At 40.0% G+C, this 24812-nt stretch overlaps 2 protein-coding genes across 2 annotated transcripts; both read right to left on the bottom strand.

Annotated features, from left to right (window-relative positions):
• Positions 1 to 328: 328 nt before the first annotated feature.
• On the bottom strand, positions 329 to 2641 carry lyrm9 (LYR motif containing 9). The gene is made up of 4 exons (XM_071922171.2): positions 2528 to 2641; positions 1473 to 1633; positions 594 to 686; positions 329 to 512 (listed from the first exon to the last, which is right to left on the bottom strand). The coding sequence occupies exons 2-4, from the start codon at positions 1596 to 1598 to the stop codon at positions 495 to 497; spliced, it is 237 nt and encodes a 78-aa protein (XP_071778272.1). The 5' UTR covers positions 1599 to 1633; positions 2528 to 2641; the 3' UTR covers positions 329 to 494.
• A 2593-nt stretch (positions 2642 to 5234) lies between these two features.
• LOC139929313 (ATP-binding cassette sub-family G member 4-like) lies at positions 5235 to 24489 on the bottom strand. The gene is made up of 15 exons (XM_071922160.1): positions 24355 to 24489; positions 19425 to 19704; positions 12770 to 12887; positions 12159 to 12291; positions 11801 to 11851; positions 11177 to 11322; positions 9580 to 9703; positions 9237 to 9351; positions 8881 to 9023; positions 8660 to 8758; positions 8391 to 8559; positions 7935 to 8035; positions 6503 to 6661; positions 6219 to 6337; positions 5235 to 5510 (listed from the first exon to the last, which is right to left on the bottom strand). The coding sequence occupies exons 2-15, from the start codon at positions 19693 to 19695 to the stop codon at positions 5285 to 5287; spliced, it is 1974 nt and encodes a 657-aa protein (XP_071778261.1). The 5' UTR covers positions 19696 to 19704; positions 24355 to 24489; the 3' UTR covers positions 5235 to 5284.
• Positions 24490 to 24812: the final 323 nt, after the last annotated feature.

Genomic DNA, 24812 nt, shown 5'->3' with positions numbered 1-24812 from the left:
CTCAGTTTACATTCACCCTGCCTTTCTTATAGGTTTAAGGCCCATGTTATTGCCATTTTTCAACATGAATATCACCCATTGATTTTGTGGCTTGTCCATGACTCAGATGACTGCTCCTCATTGGGGAATGCTTCATCATGGTTATTCACCAAGACGGTCCCCCCTTCCTCTTTCTCCCATGTCACTAACATTATTACAGATCGAATAAAGAACAATACCAGAAACATGCAAGACCCAGACACAGAAATAAAGCTCTCGACTGTTCCAAAGTCTAGATTGAAGACTGTTTGCTGGTATGTTCATTGTCCATTTTACAGCACTTGGTGACATTGCAAAGGAAAATGCAATACAAATCTTTTCATGCTTTTAATAATTATGGCAATAAAATAAGTTGTGTTGAATACTTTGTGAACATAATCTAATTTAACACACATACTGTACAACAGTGCATTCACAACCACAGCTCATGTCATAATCCTGATGGCTTCTGCATCTCACTTCTTCTTTGTATACTGTAAAAAAAACCAGAATGATTACTCTGTGTATTTGTTTTATAAATCAAATCAAAAAGTGACAAAGGCCTTTAACCATACTTTATCAAGGATCCAGTCAGCGTCTGATATAGCTCTCTGAATGATCATTTGTATCCTTTCTGGGTCATCTTCATCTGCATGACTGTTGTATCCCTGGAATGAAAGAGAAAGGATCAGACAATAATCTTTTTTCGTCTGTCAGTTAATAGTCTCAAAAAATTATAAATGGATTTGTACAAAACTTTGTGGAAATTCAAGGTTTCCCGAGAAGTACCAAAATTAAAATTCTACTTTGCCATTCAGCCACCTTTATGAAACCATGGATGAGGACAGTTCACATAAAGATTGTCTGGAAAGACCCAATGAATACTGCATTCTGCTTTAATACCGCTCTCCTTTTTGGCATCATTTGGCCAATAAGGAAAATCGGTCAGTTTTGACTTGTAGGCTATAGGTCAACCATGAGGTCTCATTAGCTTGTGGAGATCACCATGAGGTCTTATTGGACTGTGGAGGTCACTATGGCAACATACACACTGGCAGAATTTGGTAGTGACAACCGAATTTATGAATGAGAGTGAATGCGCATATGTCTGGTACACACTGGAACAGAGCGGTGTAAATTACTAGACTGTGTATGTACGGGTAACAGGAGTCACTCCGTTCCTCAGATCTCACGATGGCTGTAAATAATCTCTGTAACCATAGTAACGTTTACTTCAGACCAATATGGCAGCTACCATCAGCTGTGTTTTCAGTTTACTTGACATAACAGATAACAGTTTTTGTCCTCTTGTTTCAAGGTGTAGGAGAGTCTTGTTCATATGCTCAAATCTGGATTCAACTGTCCAAGATCAAAGGAATGACATTTACAAATTATGTAAAATTTGTATTTTGCTTTGAGTTAACATATGGATGTGCTTATGAAGAAGACCTCACCTGTCTTATTGCATGTCGATAATGTTGTTGCATTGCTGCGTTCGGTAACTGCCTGCAGCATCTGAGGAGGTAACGATAGAGGTGCACTGGTGTCTGGACCAACTCAGCTCCGACTAAAGGCGGCATTCCTCCAATGTGTGATAAATCTTTTCAGCAGCTGTCTGTAAAAATTAAAGTTAAAGGTTTGTTCAGTTTATTGCAATTGTAGTAACAATATTTTTTTAAATAACAGAAAAATGAATTCATATAAGCCAATATTTATGTTCACATACCAAGTTGAATGAACACTTAGGTATGTGATTAATACTTTTAAAGCACTTTTTTGTGTGCTACACTTTTTTGTGTACTGTTTGAGTGTATATGGCATCTTGCTTAGACCTATATGGCTATTAATAAATGCTGCAAATATTTTGACATTTTACAAAAAACGGCAATTGCATTTTGATTTACTACATATTCATCCTTAGATGCATACTTTATTTTCACTACTGTATTGATAAAAAAAAAAAATCATTGAATCAAATTCATCATTAAGGGTTTTATTTTGAAGGTTGTGACCGGAAGTCCCATTTTTATTATAGCTGGCTTGACACCAGTGATATAAGCAGACACTATGCCAACTCAACTGCGTCTTTGGACAACAACTTAAAATACAGATCGAAAATATCCTACGACATCGGGGAGGAGGTCCAAATAAAACTCTAATTTACAGCAACTGGACTGAAGGAACATCCATGACATTGATCCACAACGTTAGCTTATGATAGCAGTCAGCTACTTCATATTATTACCGTTGTATTTATCTACGGTTAGGTAACTTTAGCTGATTAAAACTGCTATTGAAAACTAACGATAGTTCGCCAGAACTTATATAATGAGACCTAACGGAGATAAGCATAACGTACACAACGTGAAGTAGTTGACTGCTAACGTTGATTGACGTTAATTAGCTTCCGAGAGCTGCCTCCTGTCAAAACCTATAGGGCGGTCACTGGAACGGTGGATAAGAGGAGTTACGACCACACAAACTAAATCTCTGCTATAAACAGACTTACAGCAACACATGAATTCTTCTTGTTGAACTGGAGTGGATGCTACATGCAGGAGCTTCTGAGCATCTTTTCATAACCTCTCGTGCAACAAAGTATCAATTTACCAGAAAACCACCCAATAGAACTTCCGTTTACAATCTTCAAAATAAAACCCTGGCGAACGTGTTCTCGCATCACTGGGAACCATCAGGAGGAGTATAGCTTTCCAATATTGTGAGGTTTAAATGATGAAACCTGTATATTTTTTACATTACCAGGAAAAAAAACAGGAAAAACCTACCATCTAATGCTCAGTGAGGCACGACATAACATGAATTCAGTAAAGAAAAGAGTGGGAAAAGGCACATCACTTAGCACCACTTAAGCCAGGTGCTGGGACACTTTTGCTAGCACTTAGTTTAATACATTATTTTTGTACACTTTTAAGTTGTATTGTGTTGTTACACGGTTGTAAATACATGATGTAGCCTATTAGGGATATTTTCTCCAGTACCTACACCATAACATTGTGTACAATGTACTTACAAGCTTCATAGGTTAATACACAAGTTAATACACTGCAATAAGTTCATTGTAAGCGTTACCATCTCATCATGCAAGGTGTCAGATGTTTTGCTAAAACCTGGGTGGCGTGTTGGGTGAATGCTTTTTCTTGCACTCTTGTCACTCTTGATAGATGGGATGATGGATGTCCTGCAAAACATCAAAGTTATTAATGATGAATGTTCAAAATATTGTACAATATTCATAAAGTGAACCCTTTAACTTCTCCTTGTGGATTTGAAATGAACATAACAGGGGCCAAAGTCATTTTCATCCAAATTATATATTATTACATTTATTTCAGTGGAAGAAAATACAATAACATATTTATGATGCCTCCTGTGTGTGCCTGAGTATACTGTTTGTTGGAAACCTCGAATCCATTTGTCTAATGGTATTGAAAATGACTGATCCAACCAATCTGTACAGTTTGCATATAAAACATATAAAAGACATACTGAACAGGGAGTCATATTTGCTGCATCAGTTTCTCAAATGCTTGCAAAGTCAGAAAGGCCACTATGTCATGTCTGATGATCCCAATAGAATCATGAGGCGAGAGCAGAGCAGGTTTAATGTGCTGTGTTTCTCTTCAAATTCATCTTCAACTGGGCCTTTCCAAATGAAAGTGAAAGAATGTTTGATTTAATGGGTCATTTCAGGCCCCAAGTCAATATGACCTAGATTTGAAAGTGTGTGTAGACTCAATTGTAAATAGCAAAGCCTATTGGAATGCACAATCTACAATGTTTCCACTAAACAATAATACACGGATGAAAATGTTTCATAAGTTTAATAAGGTCATAAGTCTTTATTGGAATAGCAGACACTTGCATTGCTGTACAGTGGAGTTTGGCTGTGAGATCGCCAAATCATAGGTTTCAACAGAGAATGAATGAACATCCATGGTCATGATATCCCAGATAAATTATTCAGGTAGACAAAACATGTCAAAACATTGCAAATGAAATGTGAACATATTTCTACACTTAGTTCTCTTTGGTTGTTCTCCAAGAGAGTATCCCTATAATGTGCAGTCCAGATGCATAAAATTACTACATGTAATTCAAGCAAAACATAAGACAAACCTGACTGAATGAACATGTTGTGTTTGAATATTCTATCTCTGAATGATAACATACACATAAACATCAGGTGTCTTTTATGGCAGTGCTGGACATGGTTTGGACAAAAAAGCACGATGATACAATAATTCATCTATGTTGCCTTAAATAGACTAATATAATGACATATGCATACAATACCATAGATAATACAGGATGTAAAGACAGTATAAAATTATTAAGATTAAAAGATATTCATTTCAACTAAGATTTTATTTAGGATTTGATTATGGAAGTAGAAAAAATACATAATTTCTAGGGGTAATCAAGAGAAAGCTTACTTTACAAGTATCGACATGTTAAAAAAAACAATCTGGCTACAGGAAAGATTTGATTTTCATAAACAGCAAATAAATGCTTTTAAGCTCCTAATTGTCGCCCTAGTTCAGTCATACCTTGACAAAAACACTGAACAAACACTGACAACTAGCTCAAAGAAACAGCTTTCATCCAGTGTACAGGTATAATGATTCCATGATTATCACTGAAGTATGGTCATCCACTTTCAGTCTTTCAGACACAACACTCTCTCTCTCCAGTGCAACAGTTGTCCTCAGGTTTTTCTTGGCTAATAAAGACAATGTAAACATTCTCTGTTTGTATTTGCTTCTCTCAAGTGGTCAGTTCCTCGGACCAGAGCTATAACATAAGCCAACGTTCAAGATCGAGTGGCAGCGTACAGTATAGAATAAACATGCATGCCCACTCTGGAGAACTGTATCGCAGCCACCATTTCTATCTTCCAGTATTGTGAAACGTACAGTATATGCTACTGAACATGGCCCAGTCTCTTCTTCTGTGGTCCCCTCCTCACTGCTGGTCTGCCTTTGTGCGCAGGATGCTTCATTTGGAGTCCAGATGTCTGAGGTAAAACAGGTATATGTGGAGTTATGAGATGGCTCTTCACTGCTTTTCACCGTTACTCACCGCCTACCACGGTCCTTGGCAGTGGAGCAGATCGGAGTTCATGTTCTGTTCTCTTAGCAGCAATGTACAAAATGAAGAGAGGTTGTTTTCTGTGCACAGAACAGAGACCAGGCCAGGAATGAAGGTAGGGAGGGCCTTGAGTTCTGGGAGCCAAGCCAAGCAAAACCTATCGCTCAGACTTGACCTTGTAGCGGAGGACGAGGTAGGTGGCCAGTCGAAAGATGATGAAGAAAATGCCCAGGACAATGAAATCCATGTAGAGCTTGGCATCCTCCACATCCAATAACTGGAGAACCTCCTCGGGCTGTTGGAACTTACACACCTTCCCCGGACACTCCAGCTCTGAACGGTTCATCCCATAGATGGACAGGATCACTCCTTCAAAGCCGTACCTGGGGAGAGACACAAACATCAAGGCAAATGAATAAGAGACAGAATAACAAAGTGCCTCATCTTTTGATTCTGAGTCATGATAGCTCAGAAGTTGTTGGGTATCCAGAGAGATGGTTGTAGTCCTCATTGCAAGTTTATATACATGCAAACTAGGGATGGGACGATATGCTTATCTCATGATACGATACGAGGTTCACAATTCGATACAACCACACTATGATGTAATAAAAGTTCAAGACAAACTAGTACTGTGCAGAATTTTGTTAATTTCTGAGCCACAAATTTCTAGCAATGGCATTGCCTTGCTAGAATGTAAACAACAATTTAATAATGTTATTCCAAAGTGCAAATACTATAATTTGGATGGAGAGCTTGTGAAATTGTGATGGTCCCGTCCCTAATGCAAACATATAAATATATATTCGGTCATATTGTTTATTCATGGCTCTAGATATCATAGAACGTACACTGATCTGATACTATTTGCTATAGTGTCTACTATTTATCTATGCTGAAAAAGGTGGGCAAGCTCTGTTTCAGAAAATGGGGATATGCTGAGTCTCTCCTACATACCTGACTCTAAGAACTTCCCACTAATAAGGATATACATAAGGATATACATACTAGCAAGGATGAAACACTGGAAATACATGATTACATGATTCCTACACTTCTGAAAGAAGTTTAAGAATCAGACCAGTACACACCTGACATAAGACACATAAGAGCTCCACTGAAGGTACTTAGGGATGGTGTCAAAGTTAACGAAGAATCCAGAGAAGAGGAGCACTGGGATAGCTGTGACAGGTCCAACAAATGTAGCGACCTGTGGACAGATGCAGAGAAAATATTTGGCATGACACGAACCAGTGAGTGCGATATTAGAGAATGCTGGAAAGTACATGGGTGGATAGATGCATGGCAGGTTTGTAAAATGGAAAGAAGGTAAAATAGTCGCATAGAGATGCAAAAAGTCCCATAGGTCCAGTACCTGTAGCGAGGTGGAGGCAGCCCCAACTAGTAGGCCTAGGGACTGGGCTACCAGGGCAGTACAGATGGACAGGGCTATGAAGAGCAGGTAGCGGCTGGCCTCAGGAGGCTGCTCTGTCATCCAGTACACTATGCTGCAGTACATGATGGGGCAGATCACCTAAAATAAACAACACCTTTATTAACTTTTATTTATGAAAGGAATAGTTCACCCCAAAATGAAAATCCTGTCACTATCTACTCACCCACATGTCAGTAGAAACTCCACTGAAGTTTGTACAACAACCAAACACACAGCAAATATTCCATCTCAGTCTACTCACAAACAGTTGAAGTCAATGGGGCCTAGTTGTTTCGGGTTCCAAAAAGGGCATACAATGACCATCAGATTTCTCTAAACAGCTCGTCCAGCGTAAACTAAGTGTTTTGTAGCCAAACAAGCGTTTTTGCAGAGCACTGTGGGGTGCAAACACCTGTTTACGCTTTCAAACAGAAGGAAATGTCAGTGAGCTAAATATAGGAGATACAGTGCAAAATATAAGCTTTTTGGAGTGCAATCATTTGGCTACAAAACACTTGGATCATGCTACATGAGCTGTGAGCTGAGAATTTGTTGGTCATTTTATGCCCTTTTTGGTACTAAAACAACTAGGCCTCATTCACTTCAATTGTTCATCAATTCTTCAATTGTATACGCTAACTTGCTGTGTGTTGAATTAATTTCAATGAGTGAACGAGTTTTGACTGACATGGGATGAATAGATAATGACAGAGCTTTCATTTTGGGGTGAACTGTTCCTTTAAGGCAAATAATAATAAACATTGTTTTTATTTATTAGTGTCCTTGTCACATGGTATGTAAATATGATATGATACAGTATGATATAACACAATGAAAAGATATGATACGATACTATATGGGACAATATATGATACGACAAGATACAATATACCATTTATTGTCCTCAGGGAAATTCAATTTACAATATCAGCACAAAACAACAGTTTATCACATGCAATAGCAGACAACATTCCACACATTCACTTGTTAGAAAAGGTTAACAACAATCACAGTTAAACTGTCAGTCTAGTAACACCACAGTGTACATTTATGGTATAGAAAAACTATAGTTTTGCTCTGGCCAGAACCTCAACAATGTTAGGAGGCTTTCCTAGGCTTTTCCTGGAAAGAATTATCAAAATTTGTGTGAACTGCCTCTTTATATCAGACCTAATTCTCATTGACAGTATTGAGCCAAATGTTGCAGAAACACAGGCAATGTGTAATCCATTGCAACAGCAGGGTAATACCTTTGAGTAACACTAGGCTGCACTGGTTTACTGTGTAATTGGATTTTATTTTGTGTCACTAGCTTCTCAGTACTCGGATCCTCACTGATCTCACTCCCAACATTCACAAACCATCCACTCACCTGGAATGGAATATCGGCCATGGTCTTGGCCAGGTAGTAGGCCTTCAGGCTGTACCAGTAGTTCAGATGTTCCCTCAGGAACACAGACATCTCCAGAGGAACTAACAGAAGGTACATAAAGATGTCTTACCAAACACATTCATCAAATTCTCATTATCTATACACACTACACAGTATATGTGACTTAACTGTTTCAACAGCGGACAGAAAATTCAATAAGCTTTCATTAGACAGTATGAGCCAAATCTTACGTTCCAAGACCTATCAGATCTCACACATACTGTATCAGGTCTATTGAAAAATGACCCTAGAACCAACTTAACAAACCAAGACACTTAGGAATGATGAGTACTATAGGGAAATGGGTTAAAGTTGATTGTAGGTGCACAGTGAATAGAAGGTTTACCATGCAGTTCTTACTCTCCCTCCCTCTGTCTATAGTTTGATCATACTTACAGGTTAAGACGGTAGGCATGAGCGCTCCAAACATGAGGAAAAGCATAGAGAAGAAGAGGAATCCTGTGTTGTTGAAGACCTTGCTGGCATCATTGCCAATGTTCAGGTAGAGCAAGCCTATTAACACGCCTATGGAGATGTGGGACATCAGTCTGAGGTGGGTCAACACCTGGAAATGGAAAGATAGCACAAGATTACATGTGTTCGCAACCAGTGAACATGTATAATATTTGTCCTATAGTTTTCTGGCAGATGTTGTAGTCACCCACTTGGTCTCGACATATAGTTATGAACGTTCTCTTGAAGAGGATGCAGAACTGTGTCAGTGTGCTTGTGGCAAAAGTATGGCTCTCTATGTGTCCGGAGTCCTGGGAAAATTAAAGCAGGGAAATTCATGTCAATGAAAAATGAATCTCACCTCTGCCAATCTCTCAAGAGTGTAGCACAGTACAACATACTACAATACACCAGCGCCTCATCCAGTACCCACCTTTGGGCACTTTGTTGCACAGACTGATGGGCCTTTCTTATCACACTGGTTCTTCTTCTCCTCTACGGCACACAGTCCACCTTGCACTGCCTCAAACAACACAGGGTTCAAGTCTCCATACTCTCCCGATGCCACCTCGATGACTGAACCAGAGTCGAAACCAGAGAGAGAGACAGAGAGAGAGAGAGAGAGAGAGAGAGAGAGAGATTTTCAGAGCATCCTCAATCTGCAGAACCTTAATGTAATGAATTACACTTCAAATAAGTTGCCTGAAGCTCTGTAACTTACACAACAGCTTACATGGTGTATATTGTTAGAGTGTGACAGAAACAAGTATAGATCTTAAGTGAACATACTGAAGTCTGCAGGGTTGTGGTAGGTAGGACAGTAAAGGCCCAGAGTTTTCAGGTAGGGGATGAGGTAAGGGACTGTGCCTTTGTAGATACACTGACCCTGACTCAGAATGTAGAGCTGTGGAAGGACAGGATTATTATTATTAGAAGTAAATGACGGCTCAGCCCTTCAAAACATTTCCCTTTGATACTGAAAAAAAATTGGTGTTCTTCTTTCTTTAAAAAGCCAATGCAAATGTCACTGAAACCTTCTCTACATAAAATGAAATTTGAACTCTTATCCATCGTTCTACCCATCCATGCATTCATTTCTCCATTTATTTACAGTAAACGGGCAGGTGTCTACCTTGTCAAACATCTCAAAGAGCTTGGCACTGGGTTGGTGGATGGTGCAGATGATGGTTCGACCCCCCAGCGCCAGAGAACGCATCAGGGAGACGACCTGGTAGCATGACGCACTGTCCAAACCACTGCAGGAAGAGGCATAGAGGATGAAAGAGGAGGAAAGAGTGGATGAAGAAAATGAAATGACTTCGCTGCTGGCAAGTAAATTGGTAGAGGAGATGGGATGTATCGGTTTGCTGATATATCAGGCTGTCCTTTTGTTAAAAGTTCAGATAGACTGGCAGTTCATCTGCCAGTCTATCTGTTGTATAATAGATTAACACTACCACTGGTTTCACTCAAGTGTGCAGGAATATGTTCTAATTATTAATGGTTCAATCAGCGAAGCTGCTGGAACCCCATTGTATTGGTCAGATTGTTTCTTTGTTTCCGTGTTTGTTTATTCTTCTCCATTACAAGTGTTCACATTTCAGAAACCGAAAGTCCCAGAGCAACCAACCACCCATGTTGGCCAAATGGTACCACTATAAATAAACGTAAAACATTTTCAGATTTAAAAAGTCATACCTCCCACACCAAAAGTCTGATTGACACAAAACTTGTTATGAATATGCAGCCGGATGTGCCAGTTTTCCCATGGGACCACCCAAATCTGCCATTTTGACTATTTTGAAAAACAGGCTTTCAATCAGGCTTTGTCAATTTTTGATCTATCAACTCAATCAAATGTGCAACTCAAATAGACCTAGACACACACATTTTTATATAAATAAGCCGGACTGTATAGATAACATGGCCACCATTAACTGATGAACTTGACAAAGTGCACTGTTAAGTAGGGAAAATGGATATAGCTTTACAACGGTTGGTCCAATTGTCATAAAATTTTTTATATAAACTCCCCTGCCACTTTATTAGTTACACCTGCTCATGTAGCGCAAATAACCTGCTCCTCCAAACAGCAAATCATGTGGCAGCAACTCAATAAAGCATGCAGACATGGTGAAGTAGTTTATTTTTTTGTTTGACCAAACATTACAAATTGGCAAGATGCGTGATCTAAGCGACTCTGACCGTGGTCTGATTGTTGGTGCCAGATGTGGTGGTTCAGCATCTCAGAAACAGCTGCCCTCCTGGGATTTTCATGCACTACAGTCTTTAGAATTTACAGAGAATGGTGCGATAAACAAAAAACATCCAGTGAGCGGCAGTTCTGTGGCTAAAAACACCATGATACGTAATGAGAGATGTTAGAGGAGAATGGGCAGACTTGTTCAAGCTAACAGAAAGTTCCACAAATGCTCCAATAACAGCTCTTTACAACAGTGGTGTGCAGAAGGGCATCTCACAACACACATGTTGTTGGCCCTTATGATAAATGGGCGCTAGCAACAGATGACCAGCCGGTACTGGATAGGTGTACCTAATAAAGTGGCTGGTTAGTGTATGTTTAACCAATCGCAATGTTGGTACAAAGGTGGTTGCACATACTATACAACTGTCACAGTCTCTGGTATTGGTGGAACGCTCCTGACAAGGGCTCCAGCTGGATCGTTGCAAGCATGGCGTTTATTTATTTGCATTAGTGTGTGTCTCACCTGGTGGGCTCGTCAAAGAACATGACTGGAGGGTTGTTGACCAGTTCGAGGGCGATGGCCAGCCGTTTACACTGACCACCTGACAGCGAGCTGGTACGTGTGTGAGCGCATTCATGGAGCCCTAGGGCAGTCAGGATCTCATTCACCTGGAGAGAGAGGGAAAGAAAGCTTTAATAGCCTGCTATTTTGTAATCAAATTTGTGACCTGTAGGTGACAGTAGCTGGGAAAGTAATTGTTGAGCCATTGCTATAGATATGTGGTATATAGACCTTATCAAGCCCCTTCAGATATACTGGGGTCATTTTGTGCTATGGAACAGTAAAAATCTTACTTATTGCCCCTTGATGAATAAAACTGAAAATCTTACTTATTGCCCCTTTAAACACATGCAATACATCCACAAAAACAAGTTTACTCTCCCCAACCCTTTGATCCTGCTCTTTATAAGACCAAATCCTTTAAACCACCAAATTATTGAGAAGACAGAGTGAGAACGAGAGTGAAAGATAAAGCAAACAAAGCAAAAGCAAACTGTACACAGAGACACAAAAAGCAGGAGGTAATATTATTATTGCTTTGTTTTCTTAGTTTTTTTAAACTAGTAGATGTTATGTTCAGCTCACCAGTTCTTTCTTCACGTCCATAGTTTCATTCAGCTTCAAGTTGGCTGAAACCTGAAGCAATGAGAAAATGTGTCGTAATCATGTAATATATCAGGTATTCAGCACCTATACACTGTAATCAACAGGTGGTCTTCTCCAAGTCACAAGTCCATTCCTGCTGCACCTTGGCACACTGAACACCAAGCCTTTCATCACTAGCTTGCTATACTTTAATTGCTTATATACTGCTGCTTTAGTTTTTGTGAGAAAACAGAGTGAAGAAGCCAGAATTAGACAGAATAAGTTTATTATATATAAGTTATTTCACTAATTTTCGCTCTCAATCAAACATGCCATGTGCCTGTCAGTTCGAACTCACCATCATGGCCTCCCGTACGGTGAGGTGTGGCAGCAGCATGTCATCCTGCATGATGTAGCAGGACATTTTCCTGAAGGTCCTCAGGTCCCTGGGCTTCCCATTCACCAGGATCTGACCCTTCATCCCTGTTTCCCTAGGGAGCAGGACACGCACGCACGCACGCACACACACACACACACATCCAGTTCAACTGGCTAGGCTGCACACATGACAAATACTACAAAAAGTAGCTTTAGTTCATCTTCAGCTTGTAGGACACAAACAGGATACTCATACTAATACTAATAACAGTGGCAATATCATGAGTGTAGGCTACTAACTTTCACATTTCCTGGAGAAAATGTGTGGACAGCTGAAAGAAGCTAAGAATTTACTTTAAAGAGTTCATCTTTAAAATGTGTTTACAATCCGACTATCAATAGTTATTGCTTTTATCATCTGTGTGAGCTGCTTGGATTTTATTTAGCAAATTACAACACATATTTTCAACTCCGTCCCATCTAGCCAGTCATTTCATGTGTGTAGAAAGATAATGCACAGCCTTAGTGAACTAATGTAAATGTAGTTTAGGTATAAATGACTCCAGAGCAGGCGGGGATCTTGGCGCTTACCTGTATCCAGCCAGAATGTTCATTAGGGTGGACTTCCCAGCCCCTGAGGGCCCCATGATTCCTATCAGCTCCCGGCTGCAGAACCTCCCAGACAGGCACTTCAGTAAGGCTTTGAAACCTGGAAACAACAAAGACAGCTGAAACTGACCACTTCAACACCAACAAAGAAAGATCACATTATATGCTAAGTAGACCAGCTTATACAAAAACTTAGGTCAAGCCTTTGACTTTGTTCTCTGTTCCCATCTCAGGAAATCAATTTTGTGTATATACTCAGAGTTTCCTGAGGTGTGACTTGCAGATGGAAAAATAAGCTTCATGCATTTTTTTTTTCCATTTGGCTGTTCAAACACACAGAGCCTGTAGGTGGTAGCTGTGGTAGCACTGTGTTGTTGGAACTATAATCACTGAACAAAATATTTAACTGTAGCCACTACAGCCACTACAGTTAGAAAATCAGCGAGTCCAGTTGGTTTATGCTTGTTTGACTTGTACCGTACTGCCTGGTGTACATGTGCACAATGTATTTCCCTGTGCAGGGCTCTGAGGGCTCTGTGTGGACTAAAGAGTGCATACTGTAACTCTCCTAAGCAGTGTGCATTGCAAAAAGCTTTACAAACAAACAAATGAATGCAAAAACACAAAGCCCGGCTCTTATGGTGCTCACTGTAAACATTAAGATTAAAAAACATTAAAACACACCTTTGTGGACATTGTGCAGAAATGGCTCTGCTATTAGCAGACAAACTAAAAGGGCTGAGGCAAACACCCCAACCCAAAGAAAAAGAATAGGTGTGGACTGGATAAGTTTACACTGTATATTTGTACAGTTACTTTATTGTATGCTGCTGCAGGAAGTTGCTCATAAGGGGATCCTGCCTATTCCTTGAACACTAGTGTGAAACTCATTTGAATAATAATAATAATAATATTTGCCATTTTTTAAAATGTTTTGCCCATTTTCAATGTATTGATGTGTCCAGTGCCCTCACTGTGCTATAACATTGTGCAACGAACTTGTAAACAACATTTTTGAATCAATGTCCTGTTGAAAGTAGTTATTTGTAACTTAATTGAATCAATGTCAGATTTATTATAGTTACACACAAGTCTTTTGCCTCTTTTAAATCTGGTTTACAGTTCTTGCTACCAAATCTTGTCTTTGGTGGAAAAAGAATAATAAGATAAGATAAGATAGCACTTTATTAATCCCCTTGGGGAAATTCAGGTGCCAATAACTAATATAAATAAATACATATAAATAAAAATAAATAAAAATAAATAAAAAAATAAATATATTTTGATAGAGTTCTTCTTGGGCGTCCTGGTGGCTCAGTGGTCTAATGGTACATTCAGATTACAGGCCACAGAGCAATAGTTCAGCTGAAGTTCAGCTTCAACTTTTCCCACACTCCCACACTCTGATGATGCAGTAAAGTGTGAACCAATCTCTCCACTTTGAACTATCTAAAAAAGGCAAAAATGCCCAAAAAATAATCTTGGAAAAAAAATAAAAATAAAGTGCTGCTTGATGTGTTGGATGTGCGCTGAAATGAGGAGCGGACGCTAATGATCTAAAGATGGATAGGTGTCATAATCATTTTCATTTATATTTTGTTTTATAACTTGTTTTTGAACTGTGAAACTACTTGCCATGCATAATTCAACTAAAACTTCACCCATAAAATAGCTGCCTTAATTGGCTTGGCAGCTATTTTATGGGTTCTACAGACTCCCCTGTAATAAGTAATAATAACTTAATTGTCCACATAGATAAATTTGTCTAGACTAGTTAAGAATATGCTGCATGATTGCTAAAGCTTAGGGCCTGATTTGTGTAACTGACGTGAGACAGATCTGTGTGGGTTTGTAGTAAAATTTTACATTCATATCACTTGTTGAATGTAATATTTGTCAAATTTCCAAGACATAGTTTTGCATTAAGGTTGGATAACGTAATACAGTGTTCAGAAATACCTTTAGTGCACCTCCAATATCAAAATTGCGGGAAAATATGTTTTTAGTATTTCATTTTAGTAGACCAAGTAGATGTTGACTTAGTCTGATGCTTGAGATAGATCATATGGCTAGTTTTACTGGAAATAGGCCTTTATTTTGGATGTTAATTAGGCTTAAGTAGATTTCTGCTGTTATTAACAGGTACTTATGATTAAACGTGTACTAAAGATGTAAGTACATACAGTATAGTGGGGAAAAGTCATCTCTATTATGATTCAGATGCATTTTTTAAATATCTTGGGGGATTTCCTTGCATGATCTTGCCTAGGGTGCCAACAATGACAAGACCGCCACTGCTGGTATGTATTAATCCAACAAGTCAGATATACTGATTGATGAGAGCATACAAAGCCAAAACCACAGACAGATTAATATTTCTATAAATCCTGAAAAACTCCTCTAGCTCTCTGGGTACTAAATTTTCACACTGTCACAACACGGTTGCTTTTCCATTTGTGACTATATTACTATTGAAAAGACACTTGAATGCGATTCAAACAAGTTTAAACGCATGGAATGAAACCTTGGACTGCATGCTCAAACTGACTGAGCATGCAACAATAAAAAGTGTTTACCTTCAGCTACTTTAAAGGTTCAAAGGAATTAATATTTATGCATCCTGTGTACTCATTTCACCTCTCCTCTCCTCTCCTCTCCTCTGTCCTTTGGCTCACCCAGTCAGCTACATTATTGATGAGCTAAACTGTCTCAGACAATGCAGCACTTACTGGAAACCACATAGGGTATGCGCACACACTCGTGCACACAATATACACTGTTAACATCAGACACACTGGACAAAGGATAGACAGTGATTGTATGGTGCAACCTCAGTGTTGACACTAAATGGTTTATGATGCCAATGCAAAGCATCTCTATATGCATAAAAATAATGCTTGCAAATCTGTTCAAAGATTATCCATTTAAAGGCAAACGCAATGATGTGAATCCTGAGCAGCATATGGATCTATAGCTTCAGTGCAGCCAAAGGGTAAGAAAGTAAATGACTTTGATTTGTATTGACTGAAATATGCACAATGTACAACTCCACTGTGCTATATTCCATTGATCCTCTATGTGACAGCTCCTGGGGAGGGCAGTGTGTCAGAAACAATATGCTCTGCTCTCTCCTCGGTTCCTTAGCGTCTCTAAGTCAGGAAATGATATCGACAAGAAAGATCAATCGATCAGGGTTTGCTACAGTAACTGTAAACATCAGTTCAGCTTTCATCGATTTAGGCTATAGTCATATGTCATAATGCTACTGGTTTATTTTTACTGGTGTTGTTGAATGGGAAGTGGGCAGAAAGAAACAAAGTAAGGGTGAGAGACCTGACCACTTACAGCTGCTCTCTCTATCTCTGTCATCCGTGTCCTCAAAGCAACTCTGTCTGTTCTAGCTAATAGGGATGGGACGATCTGTTTATCTCACAATACGATTCGATACGCGATATGGGGTTCACAATTCAATACAACCACGATACGATGTAATAAATAAAAGTTCAGTGACAACAAGTATCACTGTGCAGAATTATGTTTATTTCAGAGACACATCTTTCTAGCAATGCCATTGGCTTGATAGAATGTAAACAACAGTTTCAAAATGTCATAATAAAGTGCAAATAATCTAATTTGGATGGAGAGCTTGTGAAATTGTGATGGGCAAGCCGTCTCATTTGTGATTACTACAGCAGAATAAAATGTAACTAATATCATTCATTTTTCTGGCCCACGATACGCATTGTCACATTTTTGTATTGCGATATATTGAATTTCGATATATCGTCCCATCCCTACTAGCTAAGGCTGGGGACTCACTACACGACTGAACAGACTGTGAGAAGACTTGACATCACACACCTAATGACTGGCTTCTGCAGATTATTTTTGTTTTATGTTGTTTAGGTGATATGTTTATGATATGATATGTTTATGTTGTTGATACTTGATGACCAGTTGGATTTGGGGAACACACACCTGACGAACATATGGATTTGAGGAACACGCACTTGATGCCCAGTTGGATTGGGGAACACATGCTTGACGACCAGTTGGATTGGGGAACACACTTGATGACCAGTTGGATTTAGGCAACACATACTTGATGAAAAGTTGATTTGGGGAACACGCTTGACGACCAGCTGGATTTAGGGAACACACTTGACAATCAGTTGGATTTAGGGAAGCCACACTTATTGGCCAGTTGGATTTAGGAGAACACACACTTGGCGACCGGTTGGATTTGGAGAACACATGCTTGATGACCAGTTGGATTTAGGGAACACACACTTGATGATCAGTTTGATTTGGGGAACACGCTTGACGACCAGTTGCATTTAGGGAACACACACTTGACGACCAGTTAGATTTGGGGAACACACACTTGACAACCATTTGTGTTTGGGGAAAACACACCACGCGAGTTCTTACGCAACACCCCAAATCTTCAACATCAACATCAACATGCACCCAAAACAAACATGGAGATGGAGCATTATTCTTTCCACGCTTCCTGTATGTTTCTTGTTCTCTGGCAGTCATTCATTGGCTATTGCCAGTTTTGTTTCCATGCAACTGCCAAATTAATGTTCGCATTAACTTTTGAAATGCTGCAAAAAATAAAAGAATTAGAATTAGGTGTGAATTAGGTTTGCTTCAGCTGGGATGAAGCGAATAGACTTCCTGAACATAGAACTATGTCAGACAATACATTCATCAGAAAAATAGAGGACATTTGCAGAACTGATTTGTATTTGGCAAGTTGTTATTACTCTTTGGTGTCAGCTAATGTCAGACATATCTCATACCTTCTTCCAAAGATGAAAATAAAGGAATGCACTTGGCAATATTCTAATGCACCAACTAATGGCCATAAAACCATGATGGTTGCTTTATACATGGGGGCAACAGCAGGTATGACATTTCTGGGGGGTCATGGTGGACAGATATTTTACAGTCTTTCAGAATGTCCAAAGCCACTTTTGTTGTGTTTTGTTGTCTCCTCCCTCCAGGCTCTCCCACAATGGAAGTGACCTTCCCTCTTCAGTTACAACGGCATAGCCACTCCCTGTCTTTTGGTGTGAAACGAAAACTAATCTCTTCAAGAAACACTTCACATAACCTTCTGTCCTGCCTCCCTTCTCTACTTGCACTTAATCTTGCAGCTGCCTTTTGTTCTTATTTCTTTCCCTAGCACTTCCGTGTTGTACATGAATATTCCAGGGACACAGTACTATGTATTTATACCAGTTGCCTGGGCGCTATGGCTTTGACCCTTGCACTCATTACTATTAGGTGCTTGTAATGTTGGTGAATCAGGAGTTTAAGCTTATTATTTTATTGAACTAATTGTAAATTGCTCCAGATAAGGAGCATCAGCCAAATGCCAGGTATAGTATAGTAAACAGGTAACAGCAGGGGTTAAAGTGGAATTTGGCAGGTGGGGGAACCCTGTTTCCGGGGGGGGGGGGGGGGGGGGGGGGGTTAAAATACATAATTGGTGGGGGGGTCAGAAAAAAATAGTAATTTAAAACAAATTTCCTGCATTTCTACACCACTTAACCTCTTGGATTAAGTCAAGAAACAGCAACCCTGTATAATGTTAACCAAAAATGTAAACTTATGTTATATTACTAGATTTCAGCATTGAGGTGCTTACATTCATGATTTTGCATAGGCATACTAACCTAAAAACCTATTATTGGGAATCGCGAGAAAGTTTCAGAGCGACAGAGACACAGAGCGTCCCCGTAACCATAGTAACTCACTCTCACTCCTGCCTGCGTGCGCACGGCGCGAGAGGAGAGGGAGAGACGCAGAAGAGCCGCTGACTGAGATTACTCTGAGCACCATGCATGGGAATAAATTACAATATAATAGATTTGTGTATATTTCTCGCTATTCAGATGGTCTGAATAACTCTCTGCTGCACGGTGCTGCTCTGTCTCGTCTCGTGCGCTGTCAGTGTCCTCTTCGCGCCGCAACGTTATCAGTTATGAATTTGTTTTTCACTGCGTGAGAAAAATGTCAATTGCGTGAGTCTCACGGTCAATGCGTGAGAGTTGGCAGCCCTGTGAACTCGCTTGACTCGGTTTAACTTTTTGTCAGTCAAAACGGCTAGAAATCTGATGGAGATGGAGATGAGACACCTCTCATTGAACATGAATTGAAATTGCCGCACACTCGTAGCCTCAATGCATTAATAATAAACCAACATGTTGACCTATAATGTCAGAGCTGTAGTACTTGAGTCCGGTCTCCAGATCCCTTTTCTGAGATCTTGGACTTGTCTCAGTCTCGGCTACAATTGGATGTTGATTCGACTTTTTCTAAACATTTTAAGTATGTTTTTCTCCACCAAGTCCACTTTCGTGTATTTTGTGCCCAGTACTCCAAACAATTGAAGGGACTTACACCTGTGTATAGTATGCATAATTAGTTGGATGTTAAAGGGTGTTGCCGATGTTAATGGGTACAGTACAGAGCTCCTGCAGATAGATTTACATCTCTGCTCATCCATAAGAAACCCCTTAAGCATTATTTTAGCTTTTGTTCTTGGAATTGTCTTGGACTTGATGCATTGATGCATATTTTCAAGATTAGCCTCTGGATGGATGTGTGTGTGTGTGTGTGTTACCTCTCTTCCTCCAGCAGGGTCCTTCCTGGATGGTGTAGGAGAGGTCGGTGAACTCCAGGTCCACGGCTGAGCGTTTGGGTAGGTGGGAGAAGCGCTGTGCTTCAGTGATCTGGTTCTCCACCTTCTTCAGGTGGGTCAACATGGACGCCTCCTGCTGCTGCTGCTGCTGCTGCTGCTGAGGCGGGGCATGAGGCTGGCCACCCCCGTTACACATGACGGCCTCCTCCATGGGGACACTCACAGACTCTGGTTCCACCGTCTTATCTGCCATACCAAATCTCTTGCTGTGGGGAAAGAGGAAAGGGTTGGGGCAAGTGAAGAGACAGGAGAGAGGGGATGAGAGGTAGAGGGAGGATGAGGAAGGGGGGGGAATGAAAGGCAAAGTCAGAGAGTAAAAGAGTAGACAGTGATGTTTATCAATGAATAAAGCCGAGAAACAATTTCTGAATGTACCCTTGTTAGAAGAACTGCTCTGCTCAATATACTGTACATTCAACATTATAAGAGAAGAGGCCAAACATGTTTCATTATCCCCTGATATGTATAGGTTGTACAGCTTAGATCTAGGTTAAAGTATAGTTTGGTTTTTTAACCTTTATGCAGGGAAAGTTGACTGAGCTCCAAGCTCTTCTCCACCTCCATCCTGCGTCACATTCATACAGTTCCACACATTCACACTGGGAGCTGCCCAGTACAACCACGCTCTTCTGCTTTTGGCCTCTGGAGCAGTTGGGGGCTCATTGCCTTGCTCAAAGGCAGCTCAGTTGTTATTATTTGTTTTATTATATTCAGTACTAGTATCTTCAGTACTCTCTATAGTTTCTATCCAACTGTAAAGTGAATTTTAAGCAAACTTTTGAAATGGTGCAGTAGTTACTCATTCACTTTCTCCACCCATATTTTCAAACTGGCAACCTTCCTATGTATGTAGCAGAACCACTGTGCAATTTGCTCACTCTGAATCTATTCACTGTATACTCCGCACATAAATGGCACATACAGTGGAAAAGCACCTACACAAACATGCCTTCAAAGACACACAGATCACACACTTATGCATGCTCAAACATGAACACACACACACAACACTTGTTGACAGAGAGACAGATACATGTCAGGTGCATGTGAATAATACTAGCTTATCTTTCACTGCCGGCATGTATCATAAACCCAATCCAGGATGTGTTTAAGCTTCTCCAGAGATAAACAATCTGTTCAGCGACAAGAACAAGCCTGAGTTTAAAGCCTCACAACACGAACCCCAGACTGCCCTAAACAATGCCGCCTCTGCCGTTTAATTACTATTACTGACTGAAATACACTAATAGATAGATGATGACTGATAGATAGATGATAAAGGTTTCAGATGGATTCCCATGAAATATCAACCACAGATTAAAGGAGCAATAAACGGTTCATTTCCTTGTGTGTCTCATCCTTTTCAGATCACTTAAGTCAGTTCATGGAGGCATTTTTTTATTCAGATGTTATTGTCATTCAGCAAGAAACACCAATGCATCTTTGATTGCTAATCTATGAAATGCATCTTCATACAGTTGATTCTGACACTGATTCTGATCCCATGTCGATGTAGAGGGGCTGCTGATTTTTCACCACTTTGTATATTTCAGATAGATAGATAGAAGCAAGGTGCCGTTCCCTCTGAATGTCTGCATAGTGCTGATGATGCAGAGACAGGGCTGAGTAACAGCAAGTCTCTGTAGGCTCTATATATATGTGCGTGTGTGTGTGTGTGTGTGTGTGCGTCTGTGTTTGTGTCTGTGTCTGTGGAGTAGCAACACTATTGCCTGGTAAGCAGAGACAGCATTTGTCTGGCTTTACACAGCTCAATTTCCTTTATGATTAAAGACATCTGCAATCAACCCAATAAGAAGTGCCAACAAAGAAATTGTTTTCTCATAATTCTTGAATCTGAATATGAGTTTGCCTGAGTGATAGAGTCTAGTAATGATACTGGTGATAGCTTTGATGAGAATTTGTACAAATGTTTCCTGGGAAAAGATAGCTTTGTCATGAGCAACGTCAGACAAAATCCATTTCCATTGTCCTGGCAGGACGTTAAGCAGCAGAAATATGCAATCTCTCCTGTGATCGCGAGGTGATTAATCACTTGCTATAATGATCACCAAAATGGAGATATGTCTAATCTACTTTGTTCTGCAAAGACCACTGTAAAAACGGTTCCCAAGTCTGAGGTGGTACAGTAATTTGTCCTTTTGGAGACAGAAGTCTCATTTAATCACTCATGGGGTCCTTAATCCCCCTGGGGATTAAAATCAACTTTCTTTTCTACCCTTGATCTGCTTGAGCCAGGAGGGGGCTGGAGTTCTAGGCTTGGGAAAAAATCTGCAGACTCAGGTACACTACCAAGCACCAAGCCAAGCTAATGTATGGGAATTGACTGCTCCTTCACTTGCCCCCACGATCACATCTCCACATAGACACATTTCACTGACAGCAATGAGAGAGAAGGCAGAGAAAAGCCAGGAAAAGTCTTTTCTAGGTGTCAAAGGGTCCTGATAGACAAAGGAGACAGGCGGACGGAGAGACATGTTACGTATGCCAAGATGTCACGAGTCAACCTGGATGGGACTCCGCTGTTCTGGAGGAGCCTACGTGAGAGGGAAGGTCCAGAAGAGGGAGGGAGGGAGGGAGAGAACTCACTGACCTGGGATCATACCACTTCAGATTATCTACAGTACACCTTTTACACTAGCAACTGATTCTAAGAATCTGATGTCCCAAATATAGCTGGATTAACGGCCCATTAGAATCAAATAACGTGGTTGGGTCCGTGCGGCTAAATGGGGTCATCAAAGGAAATTCAATTTGAAAAAGTGAATGATGGAAAAAGTCTTCATGCCAGTCGCTTGAACTTGAATGACCTTAGAGCAAAAATCCACCCTTGAACGTACGTAACGTTAGTTCAGCAATCTTGCTGGTCTCTCCCAAGACCAGAACCAAGATAGCCAAGACTGGTGATTTCTTGGAGTTATGGGTACGTTCTCTGGTTTACAACTCTAAGCACTAAAATGAAATAAAGCTCACTAGGTGTAAAAGCTCAAATAAACATTGAGCCCAGTAACACCCTCTCTTTCATCAAAAGTACCTGCCTAAGATTGTGGCTGCTTATGGTATGTTAAACTAACATAAACAATCTGGATGGGACGCTCAGTATCCACATGATGTGAATGAGACACACTATCCATACTGTATGTTCTGTACACGTTGATGGTAGAGGTAATGAGTACCTCTAAAAGTGCTGAAAGATGAGTCAGACACAGTCTTGTCTCAGTATGTACTGAAAAAATCAATGCTGTTGTGAAGACTAGCCATTTTAACATCTGGTTTACTGTACCATCAGTTTAAATCAAACAGCAGAGAAGAGGTGGAAGAGTTGACCATGGCTGCCATGCTTCTCTTAGTCTCAAAGTCTCTGTCCTTAAGCAGAAAATATCGACTTTCTGAGTGTTGCGCCAGTGAGATGAGACTTTGATATTTCATGTTTGTGAATTCTAAAGCCTTTTTATTTGTCATATTTTGTGTTCTGAGATTTTGCCCCAGCATGCTATGAGGCTGACTATTCTTACATAACTTGGGATCGACCATAAGGATATTCTAATAAGATCAAGCCCACAGAAGTAGGTTAACAGTGCTGGTCTCCCATGACTTTGTGTAATAATAAGACCTAATTCATAGTAGAGGCTTTGACAGAAAAAAAAAAAAAAAAACGAAAAGCTCACACACATTCCAAGACAGGCCTACAGCATAGCTCACTCCCCCACAGACTATAGTAGGCTGTAGGCAAACACAAGCGCTTTTTATTACCACATGAGAGCATAAAGGTGAAATGGGTTTCAAGTTAGAGGGGAAGGGTCATCCTTGTGTGTAAACTCAATGAAAGGAAACAATCTACAGCAGCATACTAACCTGTACATCAAAGTTGATGAACATTTGAACAGCTATAATCAGTGATGTAGAGGTATCAAAAGGTGGGTAAACTATGCTTTTCCCCTCTTGATCAATCATATCCTCATGTACTGTAACTTACATCAGTTTGACAACACTATGAATTTAGATTTATGTCTGATTTGTTAGCCAAAAAAGGTGGGTAAACTGAGTTTAGGTGGGTTTAATCTCCACTACATCCCTGGTTGTAAGTCAAATATTCTGTTTAGAGATTCAAGAGACAACAAATGCAGCATCAACGTCATCAAAGCTTTTGTGAGACAAAAAAAATGGTCACTTACAGAGTTCTGTTTTGAATGTTGACTGTCTTTACAAACCACCACACTTAAAACAGGGCAAAGACAGTCACTGGAAAGACACTGACTCCAGGTATTTAGAAGTAAGTCAGTCTTAACTAGTAAGAAAAAGATTAGGTGGATTTTATCCAACTAAAGTTTCAGGTTTCAAGAAAACAGTTTTCACACACATTTGTTTGGTTTAAAATGGAGAAGACTGAAACAGATTAAATTAACTAGAACTGTTTGTGTCTGACTGTTATTGGATCTACATAACTAGATAATGTAGAGTTGAATTATTTCAGTATGATGGAGATATGTCATTTACAGATGCTAATAAAACAAACACATTTGGAATTCACTGGCATTGTGAGCACACATTACACAGATTTAAATCCATTCATTTCATTTATTTTAGCTCTATTTGAGTCGATTTTATGAACAATACTTCATTTAATGCAAATTCATACATAATTTCAGTTAGAATTTAACAATCCAATTTGATGGAAACTTGCCATACTACTGAAATGCGTCAACATTACAGAGCGAACATTATTAGTCGGCTATGAGTGCATTAGACCAAGGGGCAGTCTGGACGGTGACACATCCAGTACAAAGAAACTTGTCAGGATATGATAAAAGGCAAGGGGGAGGAAAGGAAAGACCTTACATTCACGGCTGTCCGGTAAGAAGTTGCGTTCTCCTCCGCGGTCGTAATCGGGATGTTATTATCCTTCCTGCAGCATTCAGTATCGCACCGTGCCGGTCGCTCGTCCTGTCTGCTGCATACAGCATGTACCACCGCACACTGGAGCAGACCCAGAGCAGATAGGGCGTACACTGGAGGGTAGGCTGGGGCAGGATGGAGAGAGGAGGGCCGCTCACAAATGTTAAAGATCCTGCTGTCAGCTTTGGGTCACATGGGGGAAAAAAAAAATTACACTACTGCTTCGTGGAAATGTGGACATCTTTCTTTATAATCTTGATCCGGGGTGACAGTTGTAGGCTTATGTTTATGTAACCCAAAGAGGTCGATATGTAGCCTACTGGAGCCGAAGTGGCTTATTTCCTAACTGCAGGTGGAAATTGATAATATCAAATTATCAGATCAAATGATCATATA

The sequence above is a fragment of the Centroberyx gerrardi genome, chromosome 6 (assembly GCF_048128805.1).
Source record: "Centroberyx gerrardi isolate f3 chromosome 6, fCenGer3.hap1.cur.20231027, whole genome shotgun sequence".
Taxonomy (NCBI): Eukaryota; Metazoa; Chordata; class Actinopteri; order Beryciformes; family Berycidae; genus Centroberyx; species Centroberyx gerrardi.
This window is presented reverse-complemented; position numbering and strand designations above follow the sequence as displayed.